This window comes from Salvelinus fontinalis, chromosome 22, assembly GCF_029448725.1.
Source record: "Salvelinus fontinalis isolate EN_2023a chromosome 22, ASM2944872v1, whole genome shotgun sequence".
In the NCBI taxonomy this organism is placed as follows: Eukaryota; Metazoa; Chordata; class Actinopteri; order Salmoniformes; family Salmonidae; genus Salvelinus; species Salvelinus fontinalis.
In genome coordinates this window covers 42,516,013-42,540,276 of record NC_074686.1, presented here as the reverse complement: position 1 = coordinate 42,540,276, position 24,264 = coordinate 42,516,013, and the positions used below count along the sequence as shown (strand labels likewise).

At 45.0% G+C, this 24,264-nt stretch overlaps 1 protein-coding gene across 1 annotated transcript in view; it reads left to right on the top strand.

The window, feature by feature from the left end:
• LOC129820324 (angiopoietin-2-like) overlaps positions 1-24,264 on the top strand; it is a 101,339-nt gene that overhangs the window by 61,075 nt on the left and 16,000 nt on the right. Inside the window, exons 3-5 of the mRNA XM_055877395.1 lie at positions 4,275-4,507; positions 6,757-6,881; positions 14,839-14,940. Of these exons, the coding sequence (XP_055733370.1) occupies positions 4,275-4,507; positions 6,757-6,881; positions 14,839-14,940 (460 nt within the window). The remainder of the gene's footprint in view (positions 1-4,274; positions 4,508-6,756; positions 6,882-14,838; positions 14,941-24,264) is intronic.

Here is a 24,264-nt window from a genome sequence, read left to right as displayed (position 1 = left end):
CATGCCTGTTAGGTGTGGGGTGTACTAAGATGGGTCATCTGATGCGGAGCAGGAGTAGATCATTGGAGGAGCTGGGACAAAGAGCGGGGCTCCGATCATCTGGCCTACTGAGGAAGGTCGTAGCGGAGGTCTGCGATTCCTTGTCTGTACTGCATCAGCAGTATATGACTGATACCCCCAACTCTGATCGGAGGACGGAGGGCCTGGATTACAAGTAACGGGTCAAAGACGAGACGTGTACATTTGGTGTCCGAAGGCCATTCATTTAAGATAAAAAGATAAATATATATAAATATAATATTAAATCACTCAACTCTTACCCTTCTTTTGCCCCAGAAATATTTGTGTTGCAAACTACTAAAGCTCTAAAGCGTCAAAACGTCCCTCAGAGTAACTGTTAAAATTCTAATGACAAAAATGTTTTTAAAATGTAGAAATTCATCCCAAAAAATGTAAAAATTAACACACAAAGCATAATTGTGTTCGTGTTTGCAACAATATATGGAATAAGCGACGACATACTGTATTGAAAAAATATATAAAAAAACTTGAATAACTTTTGTCTAGACTTTTTTGCGCTTCATCAATGTCATTCACTATTAATAACAAAGGTAAAAAGCCATTTTAAAGCGTATCACATGATGGTAATCATGTGACAGTGTGTGACATCACAAAGAAGACCCATTGAAGATCAATGTGATGAGGTGAGTAAATCTCTCTGAAATATTGGATCATTTCACCCTCTAGTAACCTTTGTAACAAAAACACATATCCTTCAGTACAACATAGAAAACATACTTTTAATGTTAGTTTAAAAAAAAAAACTATATTAAATATGAAAAGTAAGGATAATCTTCATAGGTCAAGGTCATTACGTTATAGTGGCCAAGGAACTGCTTGTTAAATATGTTTATGTATGAAATACGTCCTTCAGTATCACACTTTTGTCCTTCAGCCCGTTTCATGTTATACCACAATGCCACCCGTTATGCTGAATGACAGTAGCTTTGTTATCCCATGTTTTCACTAGTTTACAGCATTTAATCACGTAATTCATATTTACTTGTTGTATGAATACTGAATATTATAATTTAAAACTATTTTAAGGTATTTCAAAGGCGCATTATCTTTATTCTGTAGATGCCGTTGTCTAATAATGAGAAGGCTGCACAGCACAGACAAGTGTTGCCGCCGGCTCAAATTATAGTAAAGTGATTATTATTAACATTAGCAATGAAAAAGTAACAAAATATGTTTGAGAGACAAAGGGAGAGTGAGTTGATTTAACGTTTAAACTTTGATTAAGTGTTACGATTCTATAGCCTACTATTAATAGACTACTAATAACATTTAACGGAAATGCAAATCCTATCCTGTGCCAGTGTCATAACTATTACGTTTCGGTGTTTCAGCGATCAGAGAAAGATGTCAACCCTGATCCAAACAACGACACTGAAAAAGAGGGGAAAACACTTAGATTCAATCAGAGGAGGTGCTGTGAAGAAAATCTAACAAATGAATGTGGCTTAACTCCAGTATCCACTGAAGGAAAGTCTTTTTGAGCAGCCCCCCCGTGAACAACTTGTACAAGTACAACATTAATCCTAGGTGATTTAAATTGTACCTCGTGTGACAGTTATACTATGTTGCAAAGTAAAACCTATGTTCTTTGTGTGTGTGGTGTGTGGGTCATGTCTCTCTCTCTCTCTCCTATGGAAACGATCTAAGTTCAGCTAGCCTGCACATTTTAAAATACAATAACTTTGTTTTGTTGACTCAGAGACACAAACAAATCTCAAAGGATGAAGTGAAAGATATTTTCATAGATTTGTGAATTTTTTTCAGTGTAAAGGTTTCTTCGTTAACACAGGTGTGAGTTTTGACGAGGACAAGGCTGGAGATCACTCTGTCATTCTGATTGAGTTCGAATAACAGACTGGAAGCTTCAAAAGGAGGGTGGTGCTTGGAATCATTGTTCTTCCTCTGTCAACCATGGTTACCTGCAAGGAAACACGTGCCATCCTCATTGCTTTGCGCAAAAAGGGCTTCACAGGCAAGGAGATTGCTGCAAGTAAGATTGCACCTAAATCAACCATTTATCGGATCATCAAGAACTTCAAGGAGAGCGGTTCAATTATTGTGAAGAAGGCTTCAGGGCACCCAAGAAAGTCCAGCAAGCGCAAGGACCGTCTCCTAAAATTGATTCAGCTGTGGGATCGGGGCACCACCAGTACAGAGCTTGCTCAGGAATGGCAACAGGCAGGTGTGAGTGCATCTGCACGCACAGTGAGGAGAAGACTTTTGGTGGATGGCCTGGTGTCAAGAAGGGCAGCAAAAAAGCCACTTCTCTCCAGGAATAACATCAGGGAAAGACGGATATTCTGCAAAAGGTACAGGGATTGGACTGCTGAATTTTTTAAAAATTTTCTCTGATAAATCCCCTTTCCGATTGTTTGGGGTATCCGGAAAAAAGCTTGTCCGGAGAAGACAAGGTGAGCACTAACATCAGTCCTGTGTCATGCCAACAGTAAAGAATCCTGAGACCATTCATGTGTGGGGTTGCTTCTCAGCCAAGGGAGTGGGCTCACTCACAATTTTGCCGAAGAACACAGCCATGAATAAAGAATGGTACCAACACATCCTCCGAGAGCAACTTCTCCCAACCATCCAGGAACAGTTTGGTGACGAACAATGCCTTTTCCAGCATGATGGAGCACCTTGCCGTAAGACTAAGTGGCTCGGGGAACAAAACATTGTTATTTAATCCCATTGAGAACTTGTGGTCCTCAAGAGGCGGATGGACAAACAAAAACACACAAATTCTGACAAACTCCAAGCATTGATTATGCAAGAATGGGCTGCCATCAGTCAGGATGTGGCCCAGAAGTTAATTGACGTCATGCCAGGGTGGATTGCAGAGGTCTTGAAAAAGAACGGTCAACACTGAAAATATTGACTCTTTACATCAACGTCATGTAATTGTCAATAAAAGCCTTTGACACTTATGAAATGCTTGTAATTATACTTCGGTATTCTATAGTAACATCTGACAAAAATATCTAAAGACACTGAAGCAGCAAACTTTGTGGAAAATAATATTTGTGTCATTCTCAACTTTTGGCCATGACTGTATATTCATTTGAATCACAATAAAAATGATTTATTGGCTTTATTCTTGAATATAACTAATATAAGGGCATAGGTGACACTCTAATGAACATAAAAAAGCCTTTTAGGGAAATTGAATTGCTGTTTTATTATTTTGCTACTTTGAAAACGTGTCTTTGACCCATTGATCTGTTTATGAGTATATGGGTCATTCAGAGGTAGTTGTGTTTAGTTACTGTGGAGGAAGATATAGTGCTGTATTTTTAATTGATGTGTAACCATGGTTTTGTTTGTTTGAGTGTTTTACGTGTTGTGGGTTCCCAAACCCTCTCTCTCTCTCTCTCTCTCTCTCTCTCTCTCTCTCTGTCTCTCTCTCTCTCTCTCTCTCTCTCTCTCTCTCTCGGTCTCTCTCTCTCTCTCTCTCTCTCTCGGTCTCTCTCTCTCGGTCTCTCTCTCTCTCTCGGTCTCTCTCTCTCTCTCGGTCTCTCTCTCTCTCTCGGTCTCTCTCTCTCTCTCGGTCTCTCTCTCTCTCTCTCTCTCTCTCCTTCTCTCTCTCTCTCTCTCTCTCGGTCTCTCTCTCTCTCTCTCTCTCTCTCGGTCTCTCTCTCTCTCTCGGTCTCTCTCTCTCTCTCTCTCTCTCGGTCTCTCTCTCTCTCTCGGTCTCTCTCTCTCTCTTAGGAAGTGCAGCTCAGTTTCCACCTCATTTTGTTTTCAGTGTGCACATAGCCTGTCTTCTCTTGAAAGCCAGGTCTGTCTACGGCAACCTTTCTCAATAGCAAGGCTATGCTCCCTGAGTCTGTACATAGTCAAAGCTTTCCTTAAGTTTTGGTCAGTAACAGTGGTCAGTTATTCTGCCACTGTGTACTGTCTGTTTAGGGCCAAATAGCATTCTAGTTTGTTCAGTTTTTTGTTAATTCTTGGTTGATGAGGCAGACCCCAGAACTCACAACCATGAAGGGCAATGGGTTCTATAACTCACTCTCTCTTCTCTCCCTCTCTCCCCCTCCATCTCTCTCTCCCTCTCTCCCCGTACATCTCTCTCTCTCCCCCTCCATCTCTCTCTCCCTCTCTCCCCCTCCATCTCTCTCTCTTTCTCTCTCTCTCTTTCACTCTCTCTCTCTCTCTGTCTCTCTCTCTTTCTCTCTCTCTTTCTTTCTCTCTTTTAGTTTGCTAGAGCAGAGGTTCTCAGTTTTAGAGGCCAGGCACGTTAAGGAGCTCCAGGGTCTTCAGAGGGAGAGACAGCAGCTGCAGGACATGCTGGAGAGACAGAGGCGCCTGGTCACCCAGCTACAGGGAGAGCTGGGGACCTCCACACACAACAGCACACTACTGCAGAAACAGCAGGCTATACTGACTGACACAGTGCAGCAGCTGCTAGCCATGGTCACCCACTGCAATGGTGAGAGAGATCTACTGCGAATATGTTTGTTAAATGGAAGTAATGAAAGCATTTTATGAGATTTTCCACTGAGTATGGTTTTTAGTCCAGGATTAGGATAACCCATATTCATTATCCTGAATGCTATCCCTCTCTACCCAGTACATAGTCATTATCCTGAATGCTATCCCTCTCTACCCAGTACATAGTCATTATCCTGAATGATATCCCTCTCTACCCAGAAACATAGTCATTATCCTGAATGTTATCCCTCTCTACCCAGTACATAGTCATTATCCTGAATGCTATCCCTCTCTACCCAGAACCATAGTCATTATCCTGAATGCTATCCCCCTCTACCCAGATATACCCAGTACATAGTCATTATCCTGAATGCTATCCCTCTCTACCCAGTACATAGTCATTATCCTGAATGCCATCCCTCTCTACCCAGTACATAGTCATTATCCTGAATGCTATCCCTCTCTACCCAGTACATAGTCATTATCCTGAATGCTATCCCTCTCTACCCAGTACATAGTCATTATCCTGAATTCTATCCCTCTCTACCCAGTACATAGTCATTATCCTGAATGCTATCCCCCTCTACCCAGATATACCCAGTACATAGTCATTATCCTGAATGCTATCCCCCTCTACCCAGTACATAGTCATTATCCTGAATGCTATCCCCATCTACCCAGATATACAGAGTACATAGTCATTATCCTGAATGCTATCCCCCTCTACCCAGTACATAGTCATTATCCTGAATGCTACCCCTCTCTACCCAGATATACCCAGTACATAGTCATTATCCTGAATGCTATCCCTCTCTACCCAGATATACCCAGTACATAGTCATTATCCTGAATGCTATCCATCTCTACCCAGATATACCCAGTACATAGTAATTATCCTGAATGCTATCCCCATCTACCCAGATATACCCAGTACATAGTCATTATCGTGAATGCTTACCCTCTCTACCAGAACATAGTCATTATCCTGAATGCTATCCCTCTCTACCCAGATATACCCAGTACATAGTCATTATCCTGAATGCTATTCCTCTCTATCCAGATATACCCAGTACATAGTCATTATCCTGAATGCTATCCCCCTCTACCCAGAAATACCCAGTATATAGTCATTATTCTGAATCATGTCCCTCTCTACCCAGTACATAGTCATTATCCTGAAAGCTTTCCCTCTCTACCCAGTACATAGTCATTATCCTGAATGCTATCCCTCTCTACCCAGTACATTGTCATTATCCTGAATGCTATCCCTCTCTACCCAGTACATAGTCATTGTCCTGAATGCTATCCATCTCTACCCAGTACATAGACATTATCCTGAATGCTACCCCTCTCTACCCAGGACATAGCAATTACCCAGAATGCTATCCCTCTCTACCCAGATCCATAGTCATTATCCTGAATGCAATCCCTCTCTACCCAGAACCATAGTCATTATCCTGAATGCTATCCCCCTCTACCCAGATATACCCAGTACATAGTCATTATCCTGAATGCTATCCCTCTCTACCCAGTACATAGTCATTATCATGAATGCTATCCCTCTCTACCCAGATATACCCAGTACATAGTCATTATCCTGAATGCTATCCCTCTCTACCCAGTACATAGTCATTATCCTGAATGCTATCCCTTTCTACCCAGTACATAGTCATTATCCTGAATGCTACCCCTCTCTACCCAGTACATAGTCATTTTCCTGAATGTTAACCCCCTCTACCCAGTACATAGTCATTATCCTGAATGCTATCCCTCTCTACCCAGAACCATAGTCATTATCCTGAATGCTATCCCTCTCTACCCAGAACCATAGTCATTATCCTGAATGCTATCCCTCTCTACCCAGAACCATAGTCATTATCCTGAATGCTACCCCCCTCTACCCAGTACATAGTCATTATCCTGAATTCTATCCCTCTCTACCCAGTACATAGTCATTATCCTGAATGCTATCCCTCTCTACCCAGTACATAGTCATTATCCTGAATGCTATCCCCCTCTACCCAGAACATAGTCATTATCCTGAATGCTATCCCTCTCTACCCAGAAATACCCAGTACATAGTCATTATCCTGAATGCTATCCCTCTCTACCCAGAACCATAGTCATTATCCTGAATGCTATCCCTCTCTACCCAGATATACCCAGTACATAGTCATTATCCTGAATTCTATCCCTCTCTACCCAGAACCATAGTCATTATTCTGAATGCTATCCCTCTCTACCCAGATATACCCACTACACCCAAGGAGGAGCCAGTGATCTTCAGAAACTGTGCTGAAATCTTCAGATCTGGGCTCACAGAGAATGGTGTCCACAGCATACGACCCCCCAACTCTACCCGCACAGTTAAGGTAAAGGGTTACGACCCCCAACTCTACCCTCACAGATAAGGTAAGGGGTTACGACCCCCCAACTCTACCCTCACAGATAAGGTAAGGGGTTACGACCCCCCAACTCTACCCGCACAGTTAAGGTAAAGGGTTACGACCCCCAACTCTACCCTCACAGATAAGGTAAGGGGTTACGACCCCCCAACTCTACCCACACAGATAAGGTAAGGGGTTACGACCCCCCAACTCTACCCGCACAGTTAAGGTAAAGGGTTACGACCCCCAACTCTACCCTCACAGATAAGGTAAGGGGTTACGACCCCCCAACTCTACCCTCACAGATAAGGTAAGGGGTTACGACCCCCCAACTCTACCCGCACAGTTAAGGTAAAGGGTTACGACCCCCAACTCTACCCACACAGTTAAGGTAAGGGGTTAGGACCCCCAAACTCAACCCAGAGAGTTAAGGGGTTACGACCCCCCCAACACTACCTGCACAGTTAAGGTAAAGGGTTACGACCTCCAACTCTACGCGCATAGTTAAGGGAAGGGGTTACGACCCTCCAACTCTACCCATATAGTTAAGGTAAGGGGTTACGACCCTCCAACTCTACCCACACAGTTAAGGTAAGGGGTTACGACCCCACAACTCATTACGTCCTGGAAAGAATGACAGAGTGTTTTAATGTAGTACATTAGAGAGGGGGGAGAATGACAGAGGGTTTTAATGTAGTACATTAGAGAGGGGGGAGAATGACAGAGGGCTTTAATGTAATACATTAGAGAGGGGGAGAATGACAGAGGGCTTTAATGTAATACATTAGGGAGGGGGAGAATGACAGAGGGTTTTAATGTAATACATTAGAGAGGGGGGAGAATGACAGAGGGTTTTAATGTAATACATTAGAGAGGGGGGGAGAATGACAGAGGGTTTTAATGTAATACATTAGAGAGGGGGGAGAATGACAGAGGGTTTTAATGTAATACATTAGAGAGGGGGGAGAATGACAGAGGGTTTTAATGTAATACATTAGAGAGGGGGGGAGAATGACAGAGGGTTTTAATGTGATACATTAGAGAGGGGGGAGAATGACAGAGGGTTTTAATGTAATACATTAGAGAGGGGGGAGAATGACAGTGTTTTAATGTGATACATTAGAGAGGGGGGAGAATGACAGTGTTTTAATGTGATACATTAGAGAGGGGGGAGAATGACAGAGGGTTTTAATGTAATACATTAGAGAGGGGGAGAATGGCCGAGTGGAAATGTCTGAGAACGCTACAATCAACAAGAGGCCCAGTCCAGCCACTCTCCGCTCTCACAGTCTGAAGACAAGACACATCGCTGGCACAGACTTAGAGAGGCCTGGACCTCTGTTCAGAGAAAATACTGTTGAAATTGGTGTTTTGTTATTCATAGCTTTTTCACAAACTCTACTTTCTCTCTCTCTCTCTCTGTCTCTCTCTCTCTCTGTCTGTCTCTCTCTCTGCCTCTGTCTCTCTCTCTGTCTCTCTCTCTGTACTGACCAGGGACCATTGGGTACAGGGTACTATTTGCGTCACACCAGCTGCGTCACCCCGGTGCTTTCAATCTCTGTCTGCCATCCAACCATTAAGCTTCATGGCACACACACACACTCTCTCTCTCTCTCTCTCTCTCTCTCTCTCTCTCTCTCTCTCTCTCTCTCTCTCTCTCTCTCTCTCTCTCTCTCTCTCTCTCTCTCTCTCTCTCTCTCTCTCTCTCTCTCTCTCTCTCTCTCTCTCTCTCGGTCTCTCTCTCGGTCTCTCTCTCGGTCTCTCTCTCGGTCTCTCTCTCTCTCTCTCTCGGTCTCTCTCTCTCTCTCTCTCGGTCTCTCTCTCTCTCTCGGTCTCTCTCTCTCTCTCGGTCTCTCTCTCTCTCTCGGTCTCTCTCTCTCGGTCTCTCTCTCTCGGTCTCTCTCTCTCTCTCTCTCTCTCTCTCTCTCTCTCTCTCTCTCTCTCTCTCTCGGTCTCTCTCTCTCTCTCGGTCTCTCTCTCTCTCTCTCGGTCTCTCTCTCTCTCTCGGTCTCTCTCTCTCTCTCGGTCTCTCTCTCTCGGTCTCTCTCTCTCGGTCTCTCTCTCTCGTTCTCTCTCTCTGTCTCTCTCTCGGTCTCTCTCTCTCGGTCTCTCTCTCTCGGTCTCTCTCTCTCTTTCTTTCTTTCTTTCTTTCTTTTGCCCCATGCCAGGCAGCAAGCTGGGTGACTGCTGCAGTAATCTGGAGCAGGTTTCAATTGCCCTATTCTTAATATAGAGTGTGTGTTTAAATGTGTGCGTCTGTTTGTGTGTAACGGGGCCCGATGAGACAAAATCACATATTTGTGTGAGATGCAGTTGGAAGGACTGAGCCGTCTGTGATGATCAAACGACTGACTAGTGAAAACAAACCGCTGTGACAAAGTGAGTTTTTCTGGCGTGGAGGTTTTAATCAACACACAAATGGCATGGACGTTTAGCAAATTTAAAACGTTTAATCACCAGTTGCTTTCTAAAAAAAGCCTCTCGTAAACCTGGCCAGGGTATAATAAACGCCCTGGTCGTTGACGCATTTTGACGCTGCCATGGTTACCAGCTATATAACAGCTTGTTGGTCATTTTTGATTATCTTGTTCCACAGATATCATCGTTGGTTTGAACTTCATGAAATACACACATTACTGACATTCTAACACAGTTATAAAGTTAGAATATAAAACAGGATATTAGATAAGGATGCTGATGTAATCCTGTACAATTATATTTATTTATATCATATATTATATCATATTTAATGAAAATAAAATTTCTTTGAGGAAAAATAAAACACATACCCCAAAAAATACAACAACAATTGCACATGCTTACCAGCGTAAAATCATTTTAAAAACGTTATTTCTATGAAATGTGATGAGCTGGCGGCAGCATTATAACACAATAGATCCTGAATGGCTCTGTCTTATGCCTGTGACTATATCCAGGACAGAACTGGTCAGCACAATCCAATGCCCTCTTTAGGGAATTGGATTTCTTCCAAAATAATCTATTTAAAAACCTATTTAGAAATCTATTTAAAAACCTATTTAAAAAATCTATTTCAGGTCCCATGGTCTGAATTCAGAATATTGGTTAAAAGAACCTAGGACCACAGTCTTGGTGTGAAAATCGTACAATTCGTCCAACAATGACACGCCATCCCCTTAAGTAGTGAAATAGTGTACTTCTGTTGAACAGGGACGATAGGTTGCTCATCAAAAGTAATGCATTTTAGACGGTACAAGGTGCATTTGGGACTAAGCCCTGGTCTTGTCAGATAATAACCGTAGTATATTCTTATTTTCTTTTTCCAAGTTTTCGGTAAAAAGGCTCCGACGTATTTGACCTTGCATGGGGAATGGAGGACTCCTCTGGGAAAGAACTGGAAACGCTGAGCACATTTCTCATAGAGAGAACACACAGGGAAGTTGTCCACCTCTGCCACAGGTGGTGTGTCTCCACTGTAGGGGTCTGGGATTTAGACGGAATGTTGTTTTGTATCCTAGCAACGCAAACACACAGAAGGTTTTGTTGTGGTCATTTGAGTAAAGTTGGGTTCTGGACTTCAGAGATGTTACTGTTGTGTCAATATGATGTCAATATGATGTTAATATGATGGCAATATACTTTACCTCCCTTATCTCACCTCATTTGCTCACATTGTATATAGACTTATTTTTCTATTGTATTATTGACTGTATGTTTGTTTTACTCCATGTGTAACTCTGTGTTGTTGTTTGTGTCGCACTCCTTTGCTTTATCTTGGCCAGGTCGCAATTGTAAATGAGAACTTGTTCTTAACTGGCCTACCTGGTTAAATAAAGGGGAAATAAATAAAATATGATACTGTGATGTCAATATGATGTTACTATGACGTCAGTATGATGTCTGTATGATGTTACCATGATGTTACTATGATGTTACTATGATGTCAATATGATGTCAATCTGATGTTGCTATGATGTCAATATGGTGTTACTGTGATGTTACTATGCTGTTACTATGATGTTACTATGCTGTCAATATGGTGTTACTATGATGTTACTATGCTGTTACTATGGTGTTACTATGATGTCACTATGATGTCAATATGGTGTTACTATGATGTTACTATGCTGTTACTATGATGTTACTATGCTGTCAATATGGTGTTACTATGATGTTACTATGCTGTTACTATGGTGTTACTATGATGTCACTATGATGTTACTATGGTGTTACTATGATGTTACTATGCTGTTACTATGGTGTTACTATGATGTCACTATGATGTAAATATGATGTCACTATGATCAATCAATCAATTAAAATTATTTTTAGAGCCCTTCTTACATCAGCTGATGTCTCAAAGTGCTGTACAGAAATCCAGCCTAAAACCCCAAACAGCAAGCAATGCAGGTGTAGATGCACAGTGGCTAGGAAAAACTCCCTAGAAAGGCCAGAACCTAGGAAGAAACCTAGAGAGGAACCAGGCTATGAGGGGTGGCCAGTCCTCTTCTGGTGGAAATTATAACAGAACATGGCCAATATGTTCAAATGTTCATAGATGACCAGCATGGTCAAATAATAATAATCACAGTGGTTGTAGAGGGTGCAGCAAGTCAGCACCTCAGGAGTAAATGTCAGTTGGCTTTTCATAGCCGATCATTCAGAGTATCTCTACCGCTCCTGCTGTCTCTAGAGAGTTGAAAACAGCAGGTCTGGGACAGGTAGCATGTCCGGTGAACAGGTCAGGGTTCCATAGCCGCAGGCAGAACAGTTGAAACTGGAGCAGCAGCACGGCCAGGTGGACTGGGGACAGCAAGGAGTCATCAGACCAGGTAGTCCTGAGGCATGGTCCTAGGGCTCAGGTCCTCAGAAAGAAGAGAAAGATAGAGAGAGAGATAGAAAGAGTGAATTAGAGGGAGCATACTTAAATTCACACAGGACACCGGAGAAGACAGGAGAAATACTCCAGATATAACAGACTGATCCTAGCCCCCCGAAACAAACTATTGCAGCATAAATACTGGAGGCTGAGACAGGAGGGGTCAGGAGACACTGTGGCCCCGTCCGATAATACCCCCGGACAGGGCCAACCAGGCAGGATATAACCCCACCCACTTTGCCAAAACACAGCCCAGAACACCACTAGAAGGGTATCTTCAACCACCAACTTACAATCCTGAGACAAGGCCGAGTATAGCCCACGAAGATCTCCCCCGCGGCACCAACCCAAGGGGGGGCGCCAACCCAGACAGGAAGATCACGTCAGTAACTCAACCCACTCAAGTGACGCACCCCTCCTAGGGACAGCAAGGAAGAGCACCAGTAAGCCAGTGACTCAGCCCCTGTAATAGGGTTAGAGGCAGAGAATCCCAGTGGAGAGAGGGGAACCGGCCAGGCAGAGACAGCAAGGGCGGTTCGTTGCTCCAATGTCTTTGGGTCCTGGTCAACAGTAGTGCACTATGGGTCCTGGTCAGAAGCAATGCACTCTGGGTACTGGTCAACAGTAGTTTACTATATTGAAAATAGTGTGCCATTGTGGTGTAGTGCTGGTCACTGACTCTAGGATTCTTCCCCCTTCACTCCCACTAGGGGAGAAGAGAACATTCTGACAGGATGTAGTGCTGGGATTCTTCCCCCTTCACTCCCACTAGAGAGAAGAGAACATTCTGACAGGATGTAGTGCTGGATTCTTCCCCCTTCACTCCCACTAGAGAGAAGAGAACATTCTGACAGGATGTTGTGCTGGATTCTTCCCCCTTCACTCCCACTAGGGAGAAGAGAACATTCTGACAGGATGTTGTGCTGGATTCTTCCCCCTTCACTCCCACTAGGGAGAAGAGAACATTCTGACAGGATGTAGTGCTAGGATTCTTCCCCCTTCACTCCCACTAGGGAGAAGAGAACATTCTGACAGGATGTAGTGCTAGGATTCTTCCCCCTTCACTCCCACTAGGGAGAAGAGAACATTCTGACAGGATGTAGTGCTAGGATTCTTCCCCCTTCACTCCCACTAGGGAGAAGAGAACATTCTGACAGGATGTTCTCACCATCCCACCTGGGTCACATGACAACCCCAGAATACCATGTTCCCTCCTTCCCTCAGGCTTCTGAGACAACTTTAAAACTATATTTCCTACCCCTTCTGGTGTCAGGATTTCCTCCCTCACTCTCTCCCCTCTCTCCACCATTCTCCTGTCGTTCCCCTTTTACGATGGAGATTTTCAGTTTATCATCCCTGTTTGTTGAAGGTAACAGGGAAGACAGAAGCCAGGCAGCCCGACAGGCAGCCCGGCAGGCAGCCCCTGTGAGTCTGTGCGTAGGTCGTCTTAATTGAAACACTTAGAGAAAGAGAGTTTCATCAATGTCGCCTGAGTTCTTCAGCAAAAATTTGAATTATAGTTGGATAAAAGTAGATAAACTTGGATTTTTTTTTCTCTCACAAGGCTTTATACAGGATACTACCCTTTACATCAAAACCTTCAAATCAAATCCATACATTAAACCTTGATTTTGGACAAAATTACCTGAGTGGATTCTTACTTCCAAGTATTATCTAGAGAAAACATACACTGCTCTAAGAAATAAAGGGAACACTTAAACAACACAATGTAACTCCAAGTCAATCACACTTCTGGGAAATCAAACTGTCCACTTAGGAAGCAACACTGATTGACAATAAATTTCTGCTGTTGTGCAAATGGAATAGACAAAAGGTGGAAATTATAGGCAATTAGTAAGACACCCCCAATAAAGGAGTGGTTCTGCAGGTGGTGACCACAGACCACTTCTCAGTTCCTATGCTTCCTGGCTGATGTTTTGGTCACTTTTGAATGCTGGCGGTGCTCTCACTCTAGTGGTAGCATGAGACGGAGTCTACAACCCACACAAGTGGCTCAGGTAGTGCAGTTCATCCAGGATGGCACATCAATGCGAGCTGTGGCAAAAAGGTTTGCTGTGTCTGTCAGCGTAGTGTCCAGAGCATGGAGGCGCTACCAGGAGACAGGCCAGTACATCAGGAGACGTGGAGGAGGCCGTAGGAGGGCAACAACCCAGCAGCAGGACCGCTACCTCCGCCTTTGTGCCAGGAGGTGCACTGCCAGAGCCCTGCAAAATGACCTCCAGCAGGCCACAAATGTGCATTGGCACAATTGGCATAGCGTCGTCCGGGTTAGGGAGGGTTTGGCCGGTAGGGATATCGCAGTGCTAGCTGCGCCACCAGAGTCTCTGGGTTCGCGCCCAGGCTCTGTCGCAGCCGGCCGCAACCGGGAGGTCCGTGGGGCGACGCACAATTGGCATAGCGTTGTCCGGGTTAGGGAAGGTTTGGCCGGTAGGGATATCCTTGTCTCAGTATGTAAAAATGTCATAAAATGTATGCACTCTACTGTAAGTCGCTCTGGATAAGAGCGCCTGCTAAATGACGTAAATGTAATGTAAAATGTACTTCTGAAGACAAAAAGTAAAAGACAATAATCTCTAGTTAATTTAGTTATATAATGTAACGATCGTTGTTGGAAGGATTTGTTCTTTAACTGACCTGCCTAGTTAAATAAAGGTCAAATAAATATATTTTAGAGAGAAGAGAGAGCAAGCTCTGTGTGACCAGAGGTATTCCTAGCGAAAACATTGAGTGATAAACCTTTACATACAGCAGACACTCATATAGATGTCATGGGCCCTGTTCAGGTGTTCTGTAACCAGAAGTGGGTTTACCTGTTCACGTGTACTGTAACCAGAAGTGGGTTTACCTGTTCAGGTGTTCTGTAACCAGAAGTGGGTTTACCTGTTCAGGTGTTCTGTAACCAGAAGTGGGTTTACCTCTACAGGTGTTCTGTAACCAGAAGTGGGTTTACCTGTTCAGGTGTTCTGTAACCAGAAGTGGGTTTACCTCTACAGGTGTTCTGTAACCAGAAGTGGGTTTACCTGTTCAGGTGTTCTGTAACCAGAAGTGGGTTTACCTCCACAGGTGTTCTGTGATATGAAGACGAGAGGTGGGGGCTGGACCGTGCTGCAGCATCGTAGAGACGGAGCTGTGGATTTCCACCGTGGATGGAAGGATTACAAGATGGTATGTTCACTAGAACCTAAGACAAGATGGTATGTTCACTAGAACCTAAACACAAGATGGTATGTTCACTAGAACCTAAACACAAGATGGTATGTTCACTAGAACCTAACACAAGATGGTATGTTCACTAGAACTTAAACACAATATGGTATGTTCACTAGAACCTAAACACAAGATGGTATGTTCACTAGAACCTAACACAAGATGGTATGTTCACTAGAACCTAAACACAAGATGGTATGTTCACTAGAACCTAACACAAGATGGTATGTTCACTAGAACCTAAACACAAGATGGTATGTTCACTAGAACCTAACACAAGATGGTACGTTCACTAGAACCTAACACAAGATGGTACGTTCACTAGAACCTTAACACAAGATGGTATGTTCACTAGAACCTAAACACAAGATGGTATGTTCACTAGAACCTAAACACAAGATGGTATGTTCACTAGAACCTAAACACAAGATGGTATGTTCACTAGAACCTAACACAAGATGGTATGTTCACTAGAACCTAACACAAGATGGTATGTTCACTAGAACCTAACACAAGATGGTATGTTCACTAGAACCTAAACACAAGATGGTACGTTCACTAGAACCTAAACACAAGATGGTATGTTCACTAGAAGTCTTCTTTGGTAGGTCATTGTCAGCGGAGACCTCTTCTGTATTTCATTGAAATAGTTGACCACGAGGCAGGAGTGTCTGTTAAGGAAGAATATTTTAGACAACGTTCATCTCAACACCAGTACAGCATGTTTACAGGGTATCTGGATGTCAGTAACATATCTAATATCATTTGTGTTGATGAAGTCAGACCTGTTTCCCCCCAGTATTTGAACACGGGGAAACTCTCAGGGTGTCTGGTAGAATGTCATCTATCTAGTTTGGGCAATTTTTTTGTGATTGTAATTCAAAAGCAAGATCTCTGAATCAAAGGGGCAGTGTTATAACATTATGTCAGATCAGGAGGGGTGGATAGGGGTTAGGATTGGAGAGGTGTGGGATACAGACAGAGGATTGGATAGGATTGGGGAGGTGTGGGTTACAGACAGAGGATTGGGGAGGTGTGGGTTACAGACAGAGGATTGGATAGGATTGGAGAGGTGTGGGTTACAGACAGAGGATTGGGGAGGTGTGGGTTACAGACAGAGGATTGGATAGGATTGGAGAGGTGTGGGATACAGACAGAGGTTTGGATAGGAGTGGAGAGGTGTGGGTTACAGACAGAGGGTTGGATAGGGGATAGGATTGGAGAGGTGTGCGATACAGACAGATCTGTGACCCTGGATATTTTGATAGTTGTTTCACCTGCACTCTCTCTGTCACTCCCTGCTCTGTGTCCGACCTCCACACACAATCATCACACATTAGAGACACACACACACACTCCGATCCCCTCACACATCACATACTCCCCTCATACACCCTGAGATCACACACTCACATCAGTCAATTCAGACCGACTGACCTTTCTGATTTGTTCAGGAGAGCCCACCATGTGGAGTGCTGGGGGTCCATAGGGCTCAGGTCCAACGTAGTGCACTACATAGGGAATAGGGTTCCATAGGGCTCTGGTCTAAAGTAGTGCACTATATAGGGAATAGGGTTCTATAGGGCTCTGGCCTAAAGTAGTACACTACATAGGGAATAGGGTTCCATAGGGCTCTGGTCTAAAGTAGTGCACTACATAGGGAATAGGGTTCCATAGGGCTCTGGTCTAAAGTAGTGCACTACATAGGGAATAGGGTTCCATAGGGCTCTGGTCTAAAGTAGTGCACTACATAGGGAATAGGGTTCCATAGGGCTCTGGTCTAAAGTAGTGCACTATATAGGGAATAGGGTTCTATAGGGCTCTGGCCTAAAGTAGTGCACTACATAGGGAATAGGGTTCCATAGGGCTCTGGTCTAAAGTAGTGCACTATGTAGGGAATAGGATGCCATTTGGGACTCATTAACAGTGTTGTCCTGTAACGGCTTTCCTCCTCCTCTTCATCCGAAGAGGAGGAGCAGGGATTTGACCAAAACGCAGCGTTTGAATAAGACATAATGAATTTATTTAAAGACGAAGACGAACACGAAAAAACACTTGGAAAATTACAAAACAAATAAACGACGTAGACAGACCTGGACGACGAACTTACATGAAACACGAAGAACGCATGAACAGGGAAAACTGACTACATAAAAGAACGAACATATAAACAAACCGAAAACAGTCCCGTGTGGCGCAACGACATACACAGACACAGGAGACAACCACCCACAACAAACAGTGTGAAACAACCTACCTTAATATGACTCTCAATCAGAGGAAATGAAAAACACCTGCCTCTAATTGAGAGCCATATTAGGTCACCCTTAAACAAACGTAGAAACAGAAAACATAGACTGCCCACCCAAACTCACGTCCTGACCAACTAACACATACAAAAACTAACAGAAACAGGTCAGGAACGTGACATGATCAATACTCAACACAAACCTATCTTTAATGTTCTCACTGCCTTTCAAAAGTCATGATAAACAGAAACTACACACGGAAGTTAATGTTTCTCATTGAGATCCTTGACTTAAATTACAGTCTGAGGATATGAGAGGTTCTGCTCTGTGTTGTTGATTGAATCGCCACAGTTCGGTTAAGAAATGTAATACTCAGAGGACAGCCACCACAGCGCAAAAGAGATTTTCAAATAGTTTTTTAGGAAGAGTATTTTCACAAGTGGATGATAAATATTTGTCCCCAGTTGGAGCGTGGGAGTATGGGCCTCTGTAGAGTGAAGATAACTTGTGTCTGTGTGTCTGTGTGTCTGTCTGTGTGTGTGTGTGTCTGTGTGTGTGTGTGTGTGTGCATCTGTGTGTCTGTGTGTCTGTATGTGTGTGTCTGTGTGTGTCGTGTTGTCTGTGTGTGTCTGTATGTGTGTGTCTGTGTGTGTGTGTGTGTGTGTGTGTGTGTGTGTGTGTCTGTGTCTCTCTGTATGTGTGTCGTGTTGTCTGTGTGTATCTGTGTCTGTCTGTGTGTGTCTGTGTGTGTGTGTGTCTGTGTGTGTGTGTGTGTGTGTGTCTGTGTCTGTGTGTGTCTGTGTGTGTGTGTGTCTGTGTGTGTGTGTGTGTGTGTGTGTGTGTGTCTGTGTGTGTGTGTCTGTGTCTGTGTGTGTGTGTGTCTGTGTGTGTGTGTGTCTGTGTGTGTGTGTCTGTGTGTGTGTCTGTGTGTGTCTGTGTGTGTGTGTCTGTGTCTGTGTGTGTGTGTCTGTGTGTGTGTGTCTGTGTGTGTGTGTGTCTGTGTGTGTGTGTGTCTGTGTCTGTGTGTGTCTGTGTGTGTCTGTGTGTGTGTGTGTCTATGTGTGTGTCTGTGTGTGTCTGTGTGTGTGTGTGTCTGTGTGTGTCTGTGTGTCTGTCTGTACAGTATGTTTGTGTGTGTGTGTGTCTGTCTGTGTGTGTCTGTGTGTGTGTGTTGAATGTTTGACTGCCCAAACTGACCACACAATGTCCAACGTTACGGTAATATCAAGCATTCTGGCCAGATAATAAACACTCCCAGACCTCATTCATATCTTCACGTTCACGTAAGAGCAATAACAGACAACGGCTGTGCCAGCCAGAGACCACAGAGAGAGAATGTATCTCTCTGGTACAAGTGGGACGGTAGCGTCTCATCTCGACAACAGCCAGTGAAATTGCAGGGCGCCAATTAAAAAAAAACAGAAATCCCATAATTAAAATTCCTCAAACATACAAGTATTATACACCATTTTGAATATAAACTTCTTGTAAATCCAACCAGAGTGTCCGATTTCAAAAAGGCTTTACTGCAAAAGCACACCATGCGATTATGTTAGGTCAGCACCTAGCCACAGAAACCCATACAGCCATTTTCCAGCCAAGAAGAGGGCTCACAAAAGTCAGAAAGAGTATTAAAATGAATCTCTGACCTTTAATGATCTTTATCTGATGGCACTCCCAGGTCTCCATGTTAGACAACAAATTTTCGTTTTGTTTGATAAAGTTCATCTTTATGTCCAAATACCTCCTTTTTGTTTGCGCGTTTAGTCCTGTAATCCAAATGCACAATGCGCGGGCACTAAGTCCAGACGAAAAGTCTAAATAGTTCCATTACAGTTTGTAGAAACATGTCAAATGATGTATAGAATCAATCTTTAGGATGTTTTTATCATAAATCTTCAATAATATTCCAACCGGACAATTCCTTTGTCTTTAAAAATGAAAGGGAACGGAGCTCGTGCCCACGGCCGCGCGCGTGACTAAACTAAAGGCTTTCAACCAGACCACTGGTTCAAATAGCTCTTATTCGCACCCCCTTCACAGTAGAAGCCTGAAACAACGTTCTAAAGACTGTTGACATCTAGTGGAAGCCCTAGGAAGTGCAATCTGACCCCATAGACACAGTATATTGGATAGGCAATCACTTGAAAAACTACAAACCTCAGATTTCCCACTTCCTGGATGGATTTTATTCAGGTTTTCACCTGCCATATCAGTTATGTTCTACCCACAGACATTATTTTAACAGTTTTGGAAACTTTAGAGTGTTTTCTATCCAAATCTACCAATTATATGCAAATCCTAGCTTCTGGGCCTGAGTAGCAGGCAGTTTAATTTGGTGCCGCTTTTCATCCAAAATTCTGAATGCTGCCCCCTACCCTAGTGAAGTTAACCTCTTATAGCTCCCTTAAGCGCGAATCCCGCTCGAATCCTGTTAGCGGGATAGATTTGACAACATCCATTGAAATTGCAGAGCTCCAAATTCAAACTACAGAAATTTAAATATTCAACATTCACGAAAATAAAAGTGTAATACAATGAAAATAAAGCTTAACTTCTTGTTAATCCAGCCACGGTGTCAGATTTCAAAAAGGCTTTACGGCGAGAGCACACCATGCGATTATCTGAGGACAGCGCCCCGCATACAAAATGACAACATGAACATGAAAACCACTTTCAACCAGGCAGGTGCGACACGAAAGTCAGAAATAACGATATAATAAATGCCTTACCTTTGAAGATCTTCATCTTTTTGCAATCTCAAATGTCTCCGTGACACAATGAATGATTGTTTTGTTCGATAAATTCCTTCTTTATATCCCCAAAATGTAAATTTATTTGGCGCATTTGATTCAGAAATACACCCGTTCCAACTCGCCCAATATGACTACAAAGTATCTAATAAGTTACCTGTAAACTTGGTCCAAACATTTCAAACAACATTCCTAATCCAACCTCAGGTATCTTAAAATGTAAATAAATGATAAAATTTAAGATGGAATAATCTGTTTCCAATACCAAAGAAAAATAACACAGAGTGCGCTCCTGTTCACGAGCAACAAAAGACTAAAGCCCTTCAGGGTGACACGTACAAAGAGCAGCACTACTCCTTCATTACTCAAAAGAAAAACATCGACAAAATTCTAAAGACTGTTGACATCTAGTGGAAGCCATAGGAACTGCAATCTGGGCCCTAAATAATCAGGATTCCCATTGAAATATGGAAAAACACAATGACCTCAAATAATTTTTTCCCTGGTTGGATTGTGCTCGGGGTTTCACCTGCCAAATAAGTTATTTTATACTCACAGTCATTATTCTAACAGTTTTAGAAACTTCAGAGTGTTTCCTATCCACATCTACCATTAAATGCATATCCTAGCTTCTGGGCCTGAGTAACAGGCAGTTTACTTTGGGCACGCTTTTCATACGGACGTGAAAATACTGCCCCCTAGCCCGAATAAGTTTTAAGGTGCTCCAAAGCTTTTTACTATCATTCTTTATTTCATTTATCTTTGTTTCATCGTGTAGTTTCTTCTTTTTTTCAGTTTAGTCAAATGATTTCTCAATTTGCAATAAGTTTGCCAATCGGTTGTGCAGCCAGACTTATTTGGTCAGGGCATGCAGCATGGTCAGGGCAGGCAGCATGGTCAGGGCAGGCAGCATGGTCAGGGCATGCAGTATGGTCAGGGCAGGCAGCATGGTCAGGCAGGCAGCATGGTCAGGGCAGGCAGTATGGTCAGGGCAGGCAGTATGGTCAGGGCAGGCAGTATGGTCAGGGCAGGCAGCATGGTCAGGGCAGGCAGCATGGTCAGGGCATGCAGCATGGTCAGGGCAGGCAGCATGGTCAGGGCAGGCAGCATGGTCAGGGCAGGCAGCATGGTCAGGGCAGGCAGCATGGTCAGGGCATGCAGTATGGTCAGGGCAGGCAGCATGGTCAGGGCAGGCAGCATGGTCAGGGCAGGCAGCATGGTCAGGGCATGCAGTATGGTCAGGGCAGGCAGCATGGTCAGGCAGGCAGCATGGTCAGGGCAGGCAGCATGGTCAGGGCAGGCAGAATGGTCAGGGCAGGCAGCATGGTCAGGGCAGGCAGTATGGTCAGGGCAGGCAGTATGGTCAGGGCAGGCAGTATGGTCAGGGCAGGCAGTATGGTCAGGCAGGCAGAATGGTCAGGGCAGGCAGCATGGTCAGGGCAGGCAGTATGGTCAGGCAGGCAGCATGGTCAGGGCAGGCAGCATGGTCAGGGCAGGCATTATGGTCAGGCAGGCTTGAGGTCAGGGTAGGCAGAATGGTCAGGCAGGCGGGTTCAGAGTCAAGGCAGGCAAGGGTCAAAATCGGGAGGACTAGCAAACAGAGAAAATGAAAAATCAGGCCCACAGAGTAACACGCTGGTTGACTTGACAAATCAAGACAAACTGGCAAAGACAGACAACACAGGTATAAATACCCAGGGGATTATGGGGAAGATGGGTGACACCTGGAGGGGGTGGAGACCAGCACAAGGACAGGTGAAACAGACCAGGGTGTGACAGTTACTCCTCATTACACACCACACAAAAGCAAATGTTCTTTACATCATCATATCTGGCCCTGTGTCCTCTCTGATCCACTGTGAGCAGCTCACCCTGTTAGCCCTGAGGTGGTATGCCCTAGTAGGAAGTCCACTGTGTGCAGCTCACCCTGTTAGCACTGAGGTGGTGTGCCCTAGTAGGAAGTCCAATGTGCACACAGTGGAATTCCTACTAGGGCACACCGGCTCAGTGCTAACAGGGTGAGCTGCACACAGTGGACTTCCTGCTAGGGCATACCACCTCAGGGCTAACAGGGTGAGCTGCACACAGTGGACTTCCTACTAGGGCATACCACCTCAGGGCTAACAGGGTGAGCTGCTCACAGTGGACTTCCTACTAGGACACACCGCCTCAGGGCTAACAGGGTGAGCTGCTCACAGTGGACTTCCTGCTAGGGCATACCACCTCAGGGCTAACAGGGTGAGCTGCTCACATTGGACTTCCTACTAGGGCACACCACCTCAGTGCTAACAGGGTGAGCTGCTCACATTGGACTTCCTACTAGGGCACACCACCTCAGTGCTAACAGGGTGAGCTGCTCACAGTGGACTTCCTACTAGGGCACACCACCTCAGTGCTAACAGGGTGAGCTGCACACAGTGGAATTCCTACTAGGGCACACCGGCTCAGTGCTAACAGGGTGAGCTGCTCACAGTGGACTTCCTACTAGGGCACACCACCTCAGTGCTAACAGGGTGAGCTGCTCACAGTGGACTTCCTACTAGGGCACACCACCTCAGGGCTAACAGGGTGAGCTGCTCACAGTGGACTTCCTACTAGGGCACACCACCTCAGTGCTAACAGGGTGAGCTGCTCACATTGGACTTCCTACTAGGGCACACCACCTCAGTGCTAACAGGGTGAGCTGCTCACATTGGACTTCCTACTAGGGCACACCACCTCAGTGCTAACAGGGTGAGCTGCTCACATTGGACTTCCTACTAGGGCACACCACCTCAGTGCTAACAGGGTGAGCTGCTCACATTGGACTTCCTACTAGGGCACACCACCTCAGTGCTAACAGGGTGAGCTGCACACAGTGGAATTCCTACTAGGGCACACCGCCTCAGTGCTAACAGGGTGAGCTGCTCACATTGGACTTCCTACTAGGGCACACCACCTCAGTGCTAACAGGGTGAGCTGCACACAGTGGAATTCCTACTAGGGCACACCGCCTCAGTGCTAACAGGGTGAGCTGCACACAGTGGAATTCCTACTAGGGCACACCACCTCAGTGCTAACAGGGTGAGCTGCACACAGTGGAATTCCTACTAGGGCACACCGGCTCAGTGCTAACAGGGTGAGCTGCTCACATTGGACTTCCTACTAGGGCACACCGGCTCAGTGCTAACAGGGTGAGCTGCACACAGTGGAATTCCTACTAGGGCACACCGGCTCAGTGCTAACAGGGTGAGCTGCTCACATTGGACTTCCTACTAGGGCACACCACCTCAGTGCTAACAGGGTGAGCTGCACACAGTGGAATTCCTACTAGGGCACACCGGCTCAGTGCTAACAGGGTGAGCTGCACACAGTGGAATTCCTACTAGGGCACACCGGCTCAGTGCTAACAGGGTGAGCTGCTCACATTGGACTTCCTACTAGGGCACACCACCTCAGTGCTAACAGGGTGAGCTGCACACATTGGACTTCCTACTAGGGCACACCGGCTCAGTGCTAACAGGGTGAGCTGCTCACATTGGACTTCCTACTAGGGCACACCACCTCAGTGCTAACAGGGTGAGCTGCACACAGTGGAATTCCTACTAGGGCACACCACCTCAGTGCTAACAGGGTGAGCTGCACACAGTGGAATTCCTACTAGGGCACACCGGCTCAGTGCTAACAGGGTGAGCTGCTCACATTGGACTTCCTACTAGGGCACACCACCTCAGTGCTAACAGGGTGAGCTGCACACATTGGACTTCCTACTAGGGCACACCGGCTCAGTGCTAACAGGGTGAGCTGCACACAGTGGAATTCCTACTAGGGCACACCGGCTCAGTGCTAACAGGGTGAGCTGCACACAGTGGAATTCCTACTAGGGCACACCGGCTCAGTGCTAACAGGGTGAGCTGCTCACATTGGACTTCATACTAGGGCACACCACCTCAGTGCTAACAGGGTGAGCTGCACACAGTGGAATTCCTACTAGGACACACCACCTCAGTGCTAACAGGGTGAGCTGCTCACATTGGACTTCCTACTAGGGCACACCGCCTCAGTGCTAACAGTATACATCTGGTTCATAGGCACATGATTACTGAATACAATAGCTGTAGAATCAGCAGAGGCAGTCAGGGGGGGAAATAAATTGGGTGACTTACATTGTGTCTCCCAGCGCCCCCTGGGATAATGTACATGTGCTGAAGCATTATGACAACTCAGTGGTAGAGATGAACTGAGCTGGGCTTGGGTCACTGATAAGTCGGCATCATAATGGTAGAGATTAACTGAGCTGG